This window comes from Bos taurus, chromosome 5, assembly GCF_002263795.3.
Source record: "Bos taurus isolate L1 Dominette 01449 registration number 42190680 breed Hereford chromosome 5, ARS-UCD2.0, whole genome shotgun sequence".
NCBI lineage: Eukaryota > Metazoa > Chordata > Mammalia > Artiodactyla > Bovidae > Bos > Bos taurus.
The window spans coordinates 103486566-103501808 of record NC_037332.1 but is presented as its reverse complement, the minus strand read 5'-3'; the positions used below and the strand labels follow the sequence as shown (position 1 = coordinate 103501808).

General features: G+C 53.8%; 3 protein-coding genes, 1 long non-coding RNA gene and 3 other non-coding genes across 9 annotated transcripts in view; 4 read left to right on the top strand and 3 right to left on the bottom strand.

Annotated features, from left to right (window-relative positions):
* Positions 1-2251: 2251 nt before the first annotated feature.
* LOC112446758 (uncharacterized) lies at positions 2252-4153 on the top strand. Its single transcript, XR_009494639.1, has 2 exons — positions 2252-3820; positions 3940-4153. It is a non-coding gene; the product is annotated as an uncharacterized lncRNA (long non-coding RNA).
* MIR200C (microRNA mir-200c) lies at positions 2488-2552 on the top strand. The gene has a single exon (NR_031344.1). It is a non-coding gene; the product is annotated as a microRNA mir-200c (primary transcript).
* On the top strand, positions 2894-2983 carry MIR141 (microRNA mir-141). The gene has a single exon (NR_030864.1). It is a non-coding gene; the product is annotated as a microRNA mir-141 (primary transcript).
* On the bottom strand, positions 4123-8734 carry PHB2 (prohibitin 2). 2 transcript variants are annotated; one of them, NM_001046198.1, is given in 10 exon segments: positions 4123-4467; positions 4655-4660; positions 5149-5225; positions 5554-5631; positions 6034-6137; positions 6231-6360; positions 6772-6956; positions 7843-7922; positions 8232-8316; positions 8480-8666. In NM_001046198.1, coding segments are annotated over 10 exon segments (900 nt in total). In that variant the 5' UTR covers positions 8607-8666; the 3' UTR covers positions 4123-4439.
* Positions 5722-5966, bottom strand: LOC112446882 (small nucleolar RNA U89). The gene has a single exon (XR_003034966.1). It is a non-coding gene; the product is annotated as a small nucleolar RNA U89 (small nucleolar RNA).
* Positions 8735-8848: 114 nt separating the features above from the next.
* On the top strand, positions 8849-14544 carry EMG1 (EMG1 N1-specific pseudouridine methyltransferase). Of its 2 annotated transcripts, NM_001046197.2 has the most exons (6): positions 8849-9149; positions 12989-13090; positions 13204-13345; positions 13676-13734; positions 13817-13966; positions 14279-14544. In NM_001046197.2, the coding sequence occupies exons 1-6, from the start codon at positions 8982-8984 to the stop codon at positions 14390-14392; spliced, it is 735 nt and encodes a 244-aa protein (NP_001039662.2). In that variant the 5' UTR covers positions 8849-8981; the 3' UTR covers positions 14393-14544. The 2 variants fall into 2 exon arrangements, with proteins under 2 accessions (NP_001039662.2, XP_005207206.2); XM_005207149.5 differs by lacking the exon at positions 14279-14544 and having other exon boundaries at positions 8858-9149; positions 13817-14272.
* Positions 13784-15243, bottom strand: part of LPCAT3 (lysophosphatidylcholine acyltransferase 3) — a 37024-nt gene continuing 35564 nt past the window's right edge. Inside the window, 1 exon segment of the mRNA NM_001024546.2 lies at positions 13784-15135. The gene's annotated coding sequence lies outside the window, so the exon portion shown is untranslated.

The window sequence follows — 15243 nt, the reverse complement described above, 5'->3', positions numbered from 1 at the left end:
GCCACAGGACTGTTGAGCAGTGAAACTAAGATTTTAACTCAGGCCGTTGGGCCCCAGAGCCTGCACTCCTGGAAATGCAGCCGGGGTCACACTGAGGGGGACACAACCACATTCTCTGGCCTGACTTCTAGGTCCAAGCGCTAAGAAGATGGATCAAGGCCATTTAGCACAGGCCCAGAGCCAACCCGCCTGCCGTCCCTGCCCTCTGGACGCCTGGTGCTCTCAGGACCTCCTGGCTCCTCCCTTCCTGGGGCCACTGCTACCTTTAGGCTCTTGGTCAGAGTCTTAGTTTTTAAAATAATGTATTTATTTGATATCTGATTGTGCTGGGTCTTCATCGCTGCTAGGGGTTTTCTCTATCTGTGGCGAGTGGGGGTTACTCTCTGGTTTCGGTGTGTGGGCTTCTCATTGTGACAGTCCTGTTGCGGGACATGGGCCCTAAAGCGTTTGGGCCTCAGTAGTTGTACCGTGTGAGTGCAGTAATTTCAGCTCCTGGGCTCTAGTGCACAGGCTCTGTAGTTGTGGCACATGGGCTTAGTTGCCCTGTGGCATGTAGGATTTTCCTCGTCCAGGGATCAAGCCTGTGTCCACTGCATTGGCAGGTGGATTCTTCACCACTGAGCCACCAGGCTTCCCTAGTTTTATTTTTGATCACTTTCTGTGTGTCCGCAGTGGACAACAATGATTCCTGCTTCGTGTTAAGGCTTTATGTTGATTGAAAGTGCTGGTCTCCTGGGGAGTTGAGCCTGAGAGAACCCCACTCGGTAATGCCCGGTTCCCTGCTGCTGGGCCGGCTGAGACTGGGTGGTCATTTGCTCAGTGGACAATTTCTGTATTGAGTGTCCCCATGTCCCTAGCACTGGAGCAGTGGTGGGGCGAGATGGTGGATCTGATTGTTCCTGTCATTGTGGAATTGAGGAGACTGGTGGGAAAGGCAAACCCAGAAACAGTCCACAAACAGAGAATAAGTAGACAAGAATTAAGAAGGAAACAAACAAAGGTGGGCTTCCCAGGTGGTAAAGAACCCACCTGCCAGTGCAGGTGACATAAGAGACTTGGGTTCAAGCCCTGGGTCGGGAAGATCCCCTGGAGGAGGGCATGGCAACCCACTCCAGTATTCTTGCCTGGAGAATCTCATGGACAGAGGGGCCTGGCAGGCAACAAAAGAGTGGGACACCACCGAAGCAACTTAGCAGGCACACAAACAAGGGTGGAGGCCGAGAGCTGGGATTGGGCAACTCGGCAGGCAGCTCAGCTCCCTGGAGGCGTCACCCTCCAGGGGGTGCGAGGGTGGAGCATCACCTGTGCGCCTCAGGGCCCCTCTCCCAGCAACCCTTTCATCCCAACTGAGCTGCACAAAAGAAAGGCGGGTCCCACACCCTCGAACCGCCCTGGGCTAATTGCCGGAGGCTGGGACTTGGCTTCTCCTGGGCTTCGAGGTGGGCCCAGGGGTGGCTCTCCCTGGTGAGGTGCCTGGTCCTTCTGAAGAGTGGAGCGGGGGACTGCGCCCAGGGCTGCAGAAGCCCTCAGAACTCTAATTGGCCGGGTCAGTGCAGAGGTTCCTGGCCAGGAACTCAGGACTCTTGGCAGAAGCCCCAACACTAAGGGTGAGGACAGGGAGGTGCCCCTCGGAGACCCCCCTGCCCTCCGCAGGCTGGGATGTTCTGGGTGGGGGTTGAACCCAGTCCCTGCAGAGCTGAGTCCCCTCTGACCTCAGGATCTCTGGCAGAGGACTCAGGGGAAAGGATTGGCTGGGGGGCAGGAGCGGCTGTGGGGTGAGGCCCAAGGAGGAAGGCGAAGGGGCTCAAAGGCAGCCCTGTCCTTTGTTCTGGTGACAAGGCCTCCCTGGCCTAGGTCGCGGATCCAAGGAGGCAGGAATCAGAGGAGAGACTGTGGCAAAAGCTGGGGGCCTCCGGTGGGGTGACTAGGCCTCGGAGGAGGTGCCTGTGGCTGGCACTGGGAGGGAAGGGGTTAAGGCAGCGGGGTGCAGCCTATGGCCGGTGGACACACCTGTGCGCAGGGGCGGCGGGCGGGGCCCAGGTGAGGAGCCTGCGCTGCCCGGCAGGAGAGAAGGAAGAAGGAAGAGTGGAGGCCAGGGCGGCTCCGAGGCCTTGAATCCTGGGCCTTGATTCCCCTTGCTCGCCGTGGCCCATGCTCTCTGGGGGCCAGGCGGCCTGGTGACAGGTAAAGGCCACTGGGAGAGGGGTCCTGGGGCCAGGCTAGGGACTGCTGAGGGGGTTTGAGGGTGGGGAGCTGGTGTGTGGGGGCAGAGACTGGCTTTGGGGGTGGTGGGGAAGGGGCTCCGGGTGGAGAAGAGATGGTGAGGGGGCTTCCGAAGTTCTGCTCGGGCCTCAGTGGATCAACAACCCAGGGTGGGGCTGGTGGCCACTGCAGGCTCACCCGGAAGTGTCCCCAGGGACGCGGGTGGTGGGGGATGGGGGCCTGGGCCTAGGACTGGCTCTGGATGGGTGGCGGGGTGGGGGCCCCCGTCTTACCCAGCAGTGTTTGGGTGCTGGTTGGGAGTCTCTAATACTGCCGGGTAATGATGGAGGCCCCTGTCTCAGTGCCAGCGACGTCCACCGCCTCAGGGGCTCCCTGCGCACAGCTGCTGGCGTCCCCACTCCCAAATCTCCCCCCACCCCCAGCCCTGGAGGCCCCTTCTTCTTGAGCGGAGGGTGCCTTGAGAGAGGCGGCTCTTGGCTGGCTGGCTGCCCACAGAAGGGACACAGTGGCCCCAGCCCCTCCCCGAACCCAGAGAGATTTGTCATCTGGAGGATCTAGGACCCACAGCTGACCTGGAGTTTAGGATTGGCTAGTAGACCTTCAAGAGACCTCAGCTGGCCCGAGGCCAGGGTCCCTGGAGAGACTGGCCAGCTCCAGCGTGGATGTCTGTGACCGGCTCTGGGTCCATCTTCCAGCACAGTGTTGGATGGTCTAATGGTGAAGCTCCTAACACTGTCTGGTAAAGATGGCCCCCGGCTGGTGCCCTCGGCAATGACCTTCAGGGAGGCCTGAAGACTACGGAGGCCTCCGGACCAGCAACCTCTGACCTTTACCCTTGGGGAGATGGGGGAAGTCACTAGGAAAGGGAAACAATAGGAGGAATCAAAATGGCTGCCTCGGAGCCCCAGGGGATTGGACACTCCAGGCACCTCCATCCCCTTCCTGCCTCGGGGATGTGAGGGAAATGAAAGCGTGGACCGGACTCTGGCTCATTCACCTCTCCCCTGGAACTCCCAGCTCCTTAGGGCTTTGTCTCCCTGTCTCCTTGTCCCTTTCATGACAGTGAGCAGGGGGCAATTAATCTAATTTCTTCAGAAGCCGCGAAGCAGCTGAAGGTGAGCCCCGGCTCTCTAACCCGGTCACCAGGACCTCCCTGACTTGTGCACACACTTCTGCCCCAGGTGCCAACCATCCTCCGGTTCCCACTCTCCCCTGTCTCCCTTAATACAATGGATGGGACACGGGTGAGGTGGCACGTGGGCACAGCCAGTGGGCTCCTTTCTCTGCTCACTCAGTGAGGGCAGCATCGAGGAGGAAGGAGGCGCCTGGTCTGCGGGGTGGGGGTGGGGGCCGGGCTGTGGGAGTGAAGCCCACCTCCAGAGGGCAAGCCCTGGCTGAGAAGTGCGGGCAGCCTGGGCAGGTGACATGATCCTTAGGGCGGGGGTTTGAGCACGTAAGCCCTCTGGTGAGATCAAGTGGTCTCTCCATAGTTGCGTGGAGCCTTGTTACCAAGGAAGCAGCTCCTGTTGGGATCATCAGATTTTTGGTCTAGCTCAGCAAAGCCACAGCTGCTCCGGCCTTAGAAAAGGAGATGTTGGTAAACAAAGGGGAGATGCGGTTTAGGAGGGCGGGGCGGGGAGTGCAGCTGGGCCCGGACCCCAAGGCCCGCGGTTCCCACCCTGGTCCTGTTTTGGATCCTGCTCTGCGGGCTTATAGGGTGAGAGCAGCTGGCCTGGCTCTCCCGACCTGCCCCCGCCAGCATCCTCGCGCCCCCTGCTGGCAGAGACGGAGAAGGACCCGGGAGTGCGCGGTGTGCGCGTGCGCATGTTTGCTTCCCCATGCGTGCCTGCCCGGCCACACTCAAACACCTCACTCAAACAAACACCGGGAGGCTTTGACTTCAGCTTCAGTAATAAAAATTTATTGAGAATTCCTGGGGTGGTGGTTATCGCCTCCGGACCACGAGGGAGGAATCAACACCGTAGCAAATCACTGAGAAATCACACTGTCCCCAAACCCCTGGCCAACACAGGGAGGAAAGTCATTGTCCCAGAAGTGGTCAGTCTTTGTTCATCAGAAGGGTTGGGAGGAGTGATGCAGAGGGACCATCTCATGATAGCAGGGTGGGGGTGGGGTGGGCCCCAAGTGACTCCTCAAACACCAGGGCAGAAACAGATCTACTTCCTCCCTGGAGGCAGAGTTCTTGGTCACCAGGCTCATTTCTTACCCTTGATGAGGCTGTCACTGTGGAAATGAGACAGATGGTGACATGATTAGGGAACACACTTGTGAGAGGCAGAGCATCTCAGGCCACCCACTCCTCCCCAGCCACGGGTGTGTGGGTGGGATGGTGAGAAAGGGGAGCTGGTGGGGGAAAGGCAGGTACTGGGAGATAAAACCCACAAGCAACAAGGTTTTGTCCACTACTTACCTTCCCCTGAGAACACCAGGTCACCACATGAACAGGAAACACAGAAAGACAAAAGAAAGGTACATGTGATTGACAAGTTTCAGGCCCCACCCAGCTCTAACCCCCTCTTCCATCCCGAGAAAAAGGCAAGCCTGCTGGAAGCCGGAGTCTCGGGCTCTGGGAAGGAAGAGACTTGCTCCCTCAGCCACTGCCAGGTCTCATCTCTGTCTTCCTAGCATGCTTCGGTGCCCCAGAGCAGCTCCCCAGGACAAGGACTGAATATCATCTTTCACTGCTTTTCGGTGAAAAGCGCTTTACACAATCCTATTTGATCTCATAAAATCCTGTGAGACTCAAGGTCGGAATTATCAACCACCCACTTTTCTAACTTTGATCCAGAGAAATGGTGTTTTCCAGGGTCATATGAGTAGGCTAGAACAGGTTCTAGAACCCGAGCAGCCAGACTCCGGCCCCTGATCTGTGTGGAGGACCCAGGGGAAGGCCCTGTCTCTCACCGGGTGAAACTTTCATCCTGTAGGTTGAGCACGAGGTTGTCAGCAGTGAGATAGATACGATTCTGTGAGGTGGCAATCTACAGGGCAGGAAATGAGACAAATGTTTGCACAAGGTCTTGCAAAAAAGACCTTGATTCCTACCCCTGCAATTCAATAACCACTGACGGAACACCTGGGGGTTAGAATAGGGATGCCGGGATGAGCGCCCTGGTTTCTGTGCTCACTCAGGGAACCAAAGCAACGAGCAACGGTGACGGGTTAGGTCCACAAGAGGCATGAACAGAAGGTCAGGGGAGCCCAGAGGACTAATTTTTGATGAGAGGAAGAGTGTCAGACAAGCCAATTTGAACAGAAATCTGAACAAGGAAGATTCTACTTCCCTCCCTTCAACGTGTGCACACTCACCGTCTTGGAGATGTTCTGGGCTGCCCGGATCTTGCGTAGCTTGATATAACCTGGGTTCTTGCTCAGGGCCTCTCCCAAGTGAGCAGGATGCAGTTAAGGGGCCACACGAGGCCAGATCTCAATCGGGTCCGGTTCTGCCTACTCCCTCTGCTCGGCCCTCCCCTGGGCTGTCAGATCCAAGGTTGCGCTCACGTGGCTCGTGCCCAGCCCCACCTGTCGGCCTCCCTGCAGGCAGCTGCCGGGAACTGGAGGCAGCAGTGGACGTGGAGGCAAGGCCAGCTGCGCTGTTGATCTGCCTCATGGCGGAGAGCCAGCCCTCAGGTGCCCCACCAAGCTCTCAGATCCCACTCGGAACCCCCGCCCCCAGGGGTCGAAGGGCACGGGTCGCATTCGCCTTAAGTCTCATCAGCCAGCCTACAGCGGGGGAGGCAGAGCGGTGTGCGCCAGAGCTGCGCTGGCGGCGCTTCTGGGGAAGGATATCATCCGCGCCGCCTCGGCCTCACCCTCCGCCTGCACGATCTTCTGCCGCTGTTCCTGCTTTGCCTTCTCCACCAGGAACTGGGCGCGCTGGGCCTCCTGCTGGGCTGTGGCGGGAGAGAATCGGGGTCACAGGGATGTGAGGCGGTGGGAACCCAGTCGCGCCTGCCTGCTTCCTCGGACGCCCTCGCCTGACTCACCCACTTGTTTGGCTTCCACAGCGGCCGTGTACTCGCGGCTGAAGCTCAGCTCGGTGATGGCTACGTCGTCCAAGATGAGGCTGAAGTCCTTGGCCCTCTCGGTCAGCTCCCGTCGGATTAGCAAGGACACCTGGGGGGCGGGGGCGGACAGGAGAGGGGCGTTGAGGGGGCCGGAGAACTGAAAGGAAGGCGTGCTGCCGTGACCACGGGAATCCCAGATCTCTGGAACACCGCAGGGGCACACTGATGCTCTCAGAGTTCCTCACTGGGCCCGCCGAGCTGGAGAGGCCTCGGTCAGACTCCTAACCTCCACTCTTTCCAAAACCGTGTGTGCGGGTCTAGACCACGGTTCTCCCTCCCTGCCTGACACTAACCAGGCCCGGCCCTCGTTCCCCACACGGGCCATCAGCACGGCTTTTTGGGTGGATGGGACCTCAGGTTACAGTCCTTTCCTAATGGGCTGCCTTTCCTAAAAGCTCATCCGCGGGGCTTCGGAGGGAAATGCTGATGCTGTGGGAGGGAAGGGTAGCTGGAGTCAGACCTGGGCCCGTTGAGTGATCAGCTGGGAGGCGTTGAACTTGGCCACCACGCTCTTGAGCACCTCGTTGACAATGGACGGCAGCACTCGCTCCTCGTAGTCCAGCCCCAGGCGCTGGTACATGCTGGGCAGCTCCATGGCATTGGGTCGGGACAGCACCCGCAGGGAGATGTTCACCATTTGCAGGTCTAAGAAAGAGGTCAGAAGTGGCTGGGCGAGGCTATGGGGGCTCACCTGGCCTCTCGGCAAAGCCGCCCTCCCTAGGCATTTTCTCCTGTGCGTGCTTCCCTGGCTACCTAGGGCAATGCCCTGTGGCCCAGAATGGCCTTGGGCGGAGGAGAGTGAGGAGGCTGATGAGAGGTGACTCAGCACAGGCCAAGTGCATACCTGTCCATGGTCAAATCTTCTCTACCCATGGCCCCTCCTCCAGAAACGCTGACTTTTTTTTTTTTGATGCTTCACTGAAAGTTGTTACACTGTATCGTTACCACCGGTCTCCTGAACTAGACAGTAAGGACTTGAGAACAAAGACTGTTTTGTGAATCCTTCATTTTTAAGGCCTAGGGTTTTGGGAATTTAAGAAACCTTCACTGAAGATAATGCAAAAAAGTACATTACAGGTGAGCTACTTGCCTCATTGTGTGTGTGTGTGTCTGTGTAAGAGTTGATCTGGGGAATCTCAAAGGCACAACATCTGTGAATGGTCTAGGAGGGAATAGGTGCCCTAGGGGATAGGTGGGACCAAGTTTCCCCAGAACAGAATGTACCAGTAGATTAATAAATCAAACAGCTAAAGAAAAGTTTTAAAGCGAGGCTTTGACCTAGGTAGTGAATAAGACAAAAGACAAATAATGCTCGTACTCAGTTTACACTAGGGGGGAGGAACAGTTGAAAACGAGCAAATGCACAGCATGTCCAGAATGTATTGCTTTAATCCCTGGAGCAGGTGCTTTTATTGCACCTTGTTTGCAGAAGTGGAAGCCAAAGCCCAAGAGATCTGACACAACCATCTTCCCCAGTCTCTGACCAGGCTCCCGTGTTTACTGTCAGGGACGCCCCAGTGCCCAGACCTACCTTTGGAGCCTGTGGGGGAGGAAATTTTTCGGGGTCTGGCCCGAATGTCATAGATGATGGGGTACTGGAACCAGGGGATCCTGGAGGGGAGGGAACAGGGATAGGGGTTAGGAAGCTGCGATTTCACTAGTTCTGCCCGGATTTCCTTCACCACGTGTTTCTTGACCTGCTCCTCCTCTTAATGACCACGGTCAAGGAGAAATTTTCTTCTCCCTTCGGAAAACAACAGTATGTGCTGCTGGAGATTTGGGCAGCACCACTGTTCGGGGAGATGGGGTGAGAAGGGGAAAGGGCAGCGCTGAATCTCGCTGTCAGTCTTAACTACAGGTACTGGTGGGTCGACGTTCAAGGGTGATGGGTCAGGGTCAGTCAGCTCTGCCCGCCATTACCTGAAGTGAAGGCCCTCGGCCAGAATGGTGTCCTGCTGCACCCCTCCGATCCGATTAAAGAAAATGGCTCTGTGCCCTCCTTCCACTGCAGGGAGAGGGGTGGGGGTCAGTCCAGGCCGGGCTCAGAGTACGTGCCAGCTTCTGGTGGGGCGGGGTGAGGGGCTGGGTGAGCGCGGGGCCCCGGTGGGGCTGGGAAGGGGTCCAGGGAAGGTTGGCGGGAGTCCGGAGAGCGGGCGCAGGTTGCTCACCGGTGAACACGGATTCGCGGATGCCGTAGGCCACGGCGCCGGCCCCCAGCAGTAGCTTCAGCGCCGTGCCCATGCCCCGGGGCCCGGAGGGCAGCCGTCCGGCTAAGTCCTTCAAGTTCTGGGCCATGTTCGGTCCTGAGGCCGGCGGTAAGAAGGGGGTGCCGGTCCGTCTCTACCGCGCTCCCGCTTAGGGATGGCACCCTTCACACGAGGGTCCGGGCCCCAGGTGCTCGCGGGAGAAAGGGCACCGGAAGTGTGCTCCTTTCTAAACCCTCCCCGCAGCCCACGGCGGACCGGAGCTGGCGCACAGGAAGTACGTATACGGAAGTCTAGCCCCTTTCTGGAACCCTGCCCTCCCAGAGAGGCTTCGCAAGCGCTAGACGCGGAGTCGTCGCCATTTCTGAGCGCCCACTTTCGAAATGGCAGACGGAAGGAAGCTGGCGATTGGGGCGAGCTTGAGGCCGGTTTAAGGACGTTACACAATTTCCGATCCGGATGCAAGATGGCTGCGCCCAGTGGTGCATTCCAACCTCGTGAGCGCCGGGCTGCGGAGCAGGAAGAGGACTGGGATGCCGTGGTGCCTAAGCGGCCCCGACTTGGGGCGGGAAGCAAGATCGGAGGCCGTAGGCTCATTGTGGTGCTGGAAGGAGCCAGTCTGGAGACAGTCAAGGTACACTCGGACTAGGAGATGGAGAGCTAGTGGATCGATAGGATGGGATCCGGTGTGGTGAGGGTGGTGGGCTCAGGGGGTGATGGATGGAGAAAGCAGAGACGGGTGAAACATGCTTTTGGAGAAGGAGTGGCCTAATCGACTGCCTCTTCGTTTAACATCCTGGGTTGGCAGTACTCGTTTTCTTTGCTCTTGAATCTCTGTGCCGCTCACATCCTTGCTTCCGATTGATTTACCAGGATTCTGTGATAACCCTAACCCCAAAAGTCGTCTTAGAGGAGAGGTTACGTCCCTCGCGTCGTTCCTCGGTTCATCCTAAGACAAATTTACTGGGCAAAGGGGAAAGGTAATTACTGTAGCTCAGTCAGTTAAGTGGCTCAGTCGTGTCCGACTCTTTGCGACCCCATGAACCGCAGCACGCCAGCCTCCCTGTCCATCACCAACTCATGGAGTCCACCCAAACCCATGTCCATTGTGTCGGTGATGCCATCCAACATCTCACTTCTGTCGACCCCTTCTCCTGCCCTCAATCTTTCCCAGCATCAGGGTCTTTTCCAATGAGTCAGCTCTTCGCATCGGGTGGCCAAAGTATTGGAGTTTCAGCTTCAACAGCAGTCCTTCCAATGAACACCCAGGACTGATCTCCTTTAGGATGGACTGGTTGGATTTCCTAGCAGTCCAAGGAACTCTCAAGAGTCTTCTCCAACACCACAGTTCAAAAGCATCGATTCTTTGGTGCTCAGCTTTCTTTATAGTCCACCTCTCACATCCATACATGAGTACTGGAAAAACCATAGCCTTGACTGGACGGACCTTTGTTGACAAAGTAATGACTCTGCTTTTCAATATGCTATCTAGGTTGGTCATAACTTTCTTTCCAAGGAGTAAGCGTCTTTTAATTTCATGGCTGCAGTCACCATCTGCAGTGATTTTGGATCCCAGAAAAATAAAGTCAGCTGCTGTTTCCACTGTTTCTCCATCTATGTGCCATGAAGTGATGGGACCAGATGCCATGATCTTCGTTTTCTGAATGTTGAGCTTTAAGCCAACTTTTTCACTCTCCTCTTTCACTTTCATCAAGAGGCCCTTTGGCTCAGTCGGCCCACCCTTTTATTTGTAAGGACTTAGTGTTTTGATTCTCCTTTATTACTACTATACATTTCAAAACACTGTGTGGATCAGGTTATCAATACGTCTTTATTTTTACCTATCATTTGGCTCTTCTCCCAAATAAATCCGGCAGTTCCCTGTCTTAAATCTTTGTGCAGTGTTCTCATTCCTTTTGACATTGTTTCTCTTGCCCTTTAGAGCTAAACTTGTTCATTGAGTAGAGCCAGAAGAAATAGCACAAGTTGGGAAGTCAGACTTTAATTTTAACCCAGAGTCTTACACTTATTTTAAGCGTCTGATTCTTGAGAAAAGTTTGTAGTCAGTTTGTAGAACTCAGTTAATAGTTTGCAGGGGGATTGTAATGAAAGTGCTTTAAAAGTAGTACATTTCCATAGTAATCTAGGTGCAGTTCTTTTCCACCTTTCTTTCCTCAGCCACCATGGCACTTTATTAAGGTTGCAGTTTAGAAAACTTTTTAAATGACCAGCTAATCAGGTTTCATTTTCTTCTATGATTGATATTTCTAACCTAATTATAGGTTCACATATTCATCCCTCCAGCCTGTTAGTTCTCAGATTCACTTAACCACTTCGTTTCCTGGTATGTTCTGTGGGGATGATGGTATTTGTACCTATTTTACTATATTGTTGGGAGGATTAAAGGAGTTAATGTGTGTAAAGGATTTAGAATAATCTTTTGTCACTTGGAATTAGTTGTTACTGATTCAGGTTACTTATTAAGAAGCTGAAAAGGTTGTAGGTAACTTAAAGTTTCTAGAACATACTCCAGAGTAAATTAGGCCAGTTGTCATTAATGATACTCCAAGGGTGATAAAACCCGTTGCGGAAGTTGAAGCTGAAGGTGGAAGTCTTCTGTACTGTTAGCTTTTGCTCCCTTGTGCTGGTCCCTCGTGCTTCTGCCAGCCTCATCAGCCTGCTCTGTTTCTTCTTTTTTTTAAAAAATATTTATTTGGCCGTGCTTGGTCATAGTTGTGACACATGAGATCTTCACTGTGGCATGCCGGATCTAGTTCCCCCAGCAGGGATCTAATCTGGGCCTTAGTGTAGAGTGTAGAGTCTTAGTCACTGGGCCACCAGGGAAGTCCCCTCTCCATTTGTTTTTTGTACTCCAGCCTCACTGGCCTCCTCTAAGCTCTTTGAAAACACTAAGTTCTCTTAGACCGTAAGGCCATTGCAGATAATGTTGTGTAACTGCAAGCACCCTTTACTCAGCTCTTTGCCTCATTATTCCTACTTAATGTTTATTCATTGGACAATTATTGAGTCTATTATGTTACTCATTCTTCAATTATTAAGTGTTACTCTCTCATAGAAATGATTCCCTTCCTGGTATAAATCAGGTCCTCATAATCCTTTAGTGAACCATTTAGTTTTCCTTCATGTTTATCACAATTTGAATTAAATATTCATGTGGTTGGTTGTCTTTTCCACTACAAGGCTATAATAAGGACAGAGAATAAGGTTTTTTAAAATTCTTATATCTCCAGTACCTACTACAGAATACACATGGTATTCATTCTTTGATTATTCTAATTAGTGGTTTACAAGATTAACCACAGCCCACAATAAAAAGAAAAAAATTACATGGTGAGCCAGTGTGCACACTCAGCTATATGAAGGAGAAAGTTTCATAGTCCTTTATCTACCATGACTGCATTTGAATTACTCTGATGTCTTCTGTTCTATTCCATTAAAAGAACAAAACCTTGGTTATAACTTACTAATGAGTCAAAACTAGATTCATCTATTCAAGAGGTTCTTTTCTGTCCTTGGAATAGGAAATGGCAACCCACACCAATATACTTGCCTAGGAAGCCCCACGGACAGAGGAGCCTGGTGGTTACAGTCCATGGGGTCACAGAGTTGGACACAACTGAGCACGCACATGCATAGAAGAGTGTTCCGTGGACCTAACTCTTGGCCCTTTGTTTTTGTTCTCTGTGACATTTTTATGTCACTTACTCAGTTAATTTCAAAATCTATATGCCTCTTCCCCTAAACCTTTTGGAGTCATAGCTCAAAATGTTGCCAGACATACAAATGTTGTATTGATACATAAAAACTTAGCCTTTCAAAACTATATTTGTACTTAAAACTTTTTACTGACCACCCTAATGCTCCTCAGGGCTCCAATTTGTAATTGTTTCTTTTAGCTGTTGCTCACACAGCTTAAACCTGGAACCATCCCCTTTTCTTTTACTTCTGAGAATGTTCCTTGGTTATACTACCTTTGGCCTCATTAGAGTTTTCACACTTCTTCCTGTTCAGAGTTACAGCTCTTCACATTGTGCATGCTTGTTTTAAGCAGACTGAGGGTAGTGACCATGTATGTTTTGCCCAGTGTGCATGTAATGCTTTTGCTCACTAACCTAACTTTTGCCTGGTTCCAGAACCCCTCACTGGCTTTGCTTGATACCCATAGGTTTTAAAATTAGATCCAGTTTAGAGTGTGTGGAATCATAGGCTGCCCTCTTCCTCCCTCTTCCCTCCAAGATCAGTGATGGGGGTAGGCGTGGGGAAGATGTGGGCAAGAGGATCCCCTGCAGGATTTGGGCGCCCCACCCCAAGTGTCTTATGTATAGATCTGGGGTGGGCCTGAGAATCTGACTGTTGAGCAAGTTTTCAGATGCTGCTGGTTTGGGGACCCCTCTTTGAGAACCGGCATTCCAGGGAAAAGCAGCTGATGCAGCTCTTGTTCCCTGTTCTCAGGTGGGGAAGACATATGAGCTGCTCAACTGTGACAAGCACAAGTCCATGTTGTTGAAGAATGGCCGGGACCCTGGGGAAGTGAGGCCGGACATAGCTCACCAGGTAACTCCAGGGGGCGGAGCTCAGGCCCTGGGGCCTCTGGACAGAAGGTAAGGCAGCTGTAGGGCTTCTTTTCTGTCCTGACTGTGCCCTGGTCTCCACCCCACCTCCCTCAGAGTTTACTGATGCTGATGGACAGTCCCCTGAACCGGGCGGGCTTGCTCCAGGTTTACATCCACACGCAGAAGAATGTGCTGATTGAAGTGAACCCCCAGACTCGAATTCCCAGAACCTTTGACCGCTTTTGTGGCCTTATGGGTGAGAGAGAAACTTGGCAGAATTGATGGAGGGAGGAAGAGGAAGGGGAATAAAGTGTGGAGTTTTTTAGGTGGGGGAGGGGTCATGTGAGTGACTCCAGAACCAGGGGTCTGCACTTTCTTCCCATGTGCGTGGGTTCCCGGCTGCAGAGAAGGGAGGGGGGCCTGTCACTGCACAACCAGCCTCGTGCTTGGCAGCTACTTGTTGAGAACATCTCATTTGTGTGGATGCACGGAACACGTGGAACCCAGCTCACCTAAGGGTTTTCTGGTTTTCTGGCATGAGAAGCTGCGTCTCCACCTAGCTCTGAACTCTGTTTTTCTGTCCTAGTTCAGCTTTTACACAAACTCAGCGTTCGAGCGGCTGATGGCCCCCAGAAGCTCTTGAAGGTGAGGTATTGTTACCTACTGGTTGGAGGTGGTGTTCTGGGAATGTTTCTGGGGCTGATTTTTATTTATTTATTTTCTTTAGGTGATTAAGAATCCAGTGTCAGACCACTTCCCAGTTGGGTGTATGAAAATTGGCACTTCTTTTTCTGTCCCGGTCGTCAGTGATGTGCGAGAGCTGGCGCCCAGCAGTGACCCCATTGTCTTTGTGGTGGGGGCCTTTGCCCATGGCAAGGTAAGGCTGGGCTCAACTCTCAGATTCTTCACGGAGCTGAAGTTTAGCACAAAATCCCGAGAGCACTCAGCATCTTTGATGATCCTTAGGAGTTGGGAGGTAGAGGGTAAGGAAAAAGCTGAGGGGGTTGCACCTCCTGCCCCCGGCGCATCCTGTGAGGAACGCTGGGGTGTGCATCATGGAACTAGTCCTTCTCCATCCTTTGCCCACACTGGTGGTAAACAGCGCTATGAGATGGCAGTTTTTCTGCCCTAAAGAAGGGCTGAACCTGTGACGGAGCGACCGAGCCGCTGACGGATGCTGTTTCCTCAGGTGGACGTGGAGTACACAGAGAAGATGGTGTCCATCAGCAACTACCCGCTCTCTGCCGCCCTCACCTGTGCAAAAGTCACCACTGCCTTTGAAGAAGCGTGGGGGGTCATCTGACAGCAGAGCCTGGTCCCAACAGACACTGCGAACATTGCTTCCCGCCCGTCCTCAGTCGACTGCTGGAAGACCCCCTCCCTGCACCCAGACCGGGGTCTGCGGAAGTCCAGGCTGTAGCCTGCTGTTTATTTTATAAACGTCGTTCTTGTAAACCTGGTTGTCCTCTGAGAGTTCCTAAACTTGGCAGCAATGCTGTGACCTGGTGTAATCCCTCAGACCTCAGGAAGACCCTTGAGGTTACGGTGTTTGCAGTCTGGTGCCCTAAACGAGGGAGCCCTGATTGTTTCAGCCATGGCACGCCTGGAGGGCGTTTGAAAGAAAGTAGCCGGGGCGCCAGCCGTGAAAAAACAAACAAACTGAAGTGATTTTATGTGGTACAGTCAGTCCAAGGTAGAAAAGTGGAGCAGGCGGGGCCTTGCCCCTCCCTTCCCCCCATGGGGGGGCGGAGGCAGCGGCTTGGATACAATCATAGTAAATTGGCAGAAGAAAAACACAAGTTCCTGGCTAGAGGGGGAAGAGATAAGGCAACGTGCATGGGGGAGCCCAGAGGAGGGACGTGGGCCCCTCTGCTCCTCCCACGAGAGTTTCCCCTTTGGCCCCAAATGGAGACGTGGCCGGCGGCAGAGGCACAGCTGGGGAGCCCCGTCTTCCCACACCCGGGCTTCTGGTTCTCTGTGCTCCAGGGCGGAGGAGTGCTGCGAAGGGAGGCGGGTTGTTGGTGTGCCAGTCCTGCGGTGGGCCACCTGTGGGGAGAAAGCGGGAGGCGTTGGCATCACTTCCTGGTCTCCGGGCCCCAGCCCTTCCAGCTCCCTCCGGGCACCTCTCAGAGCAGTCAGTGCCCCATACTGTGT

What these genes read in the sequence shown, in the direction of transcription:
- PHB2 (XM_059886393.1), bottom strand. Translation starts at nt 8,606, where the DNA reads ATGGCCCAGAACTTGAAGGACTTAGCCGGACGGCTGCCCTCCGGGCCC. An exon ending in CTCCCCCACAGGCTCCAAAG is followed by an intron (nt 6,957 to 7,842) that starts GTAGGTCTGGGC and finishes CCTCTTTCTTAG; the next exon opens with ACCTGCAAATGGTGAACATC. An exon ending in AGGCCGAGGCGGCGCGGATG is followed by an intron (nt 5,632 to 6,033) that starts ATATCCTTCCCC and finishes CATCCTGCTCAC; the next exon opens with TTGGGAGAGGCCCTGAGCAA.
- EMG1 (XM_005207149.5), top strand. Translation starts at nt 8,982, where the DNA reads ATGGCTGCGCCCAGTGGTGCATTCCAACCTCGTGAGCGCCGGGCTGCG. An exon ending in GGCCGGACATAGCTCACCAG is followed by an intron (nt 13,091 to 13,203) that starts GTAACTCCAGGG and finishes CACCTCCCTCAG; the next exon opens with AGTTTACTGATGCTGATGGA. An exon ending in CCGCTTTTGTGGCCTTATGG is followed by an intron (nt 13,346 to 13,675) that starts GTGAGAGAGAAA and finishes TTTCTGTCCTAG; the next exon opens with TTCAGCTTTTACACAAACTC.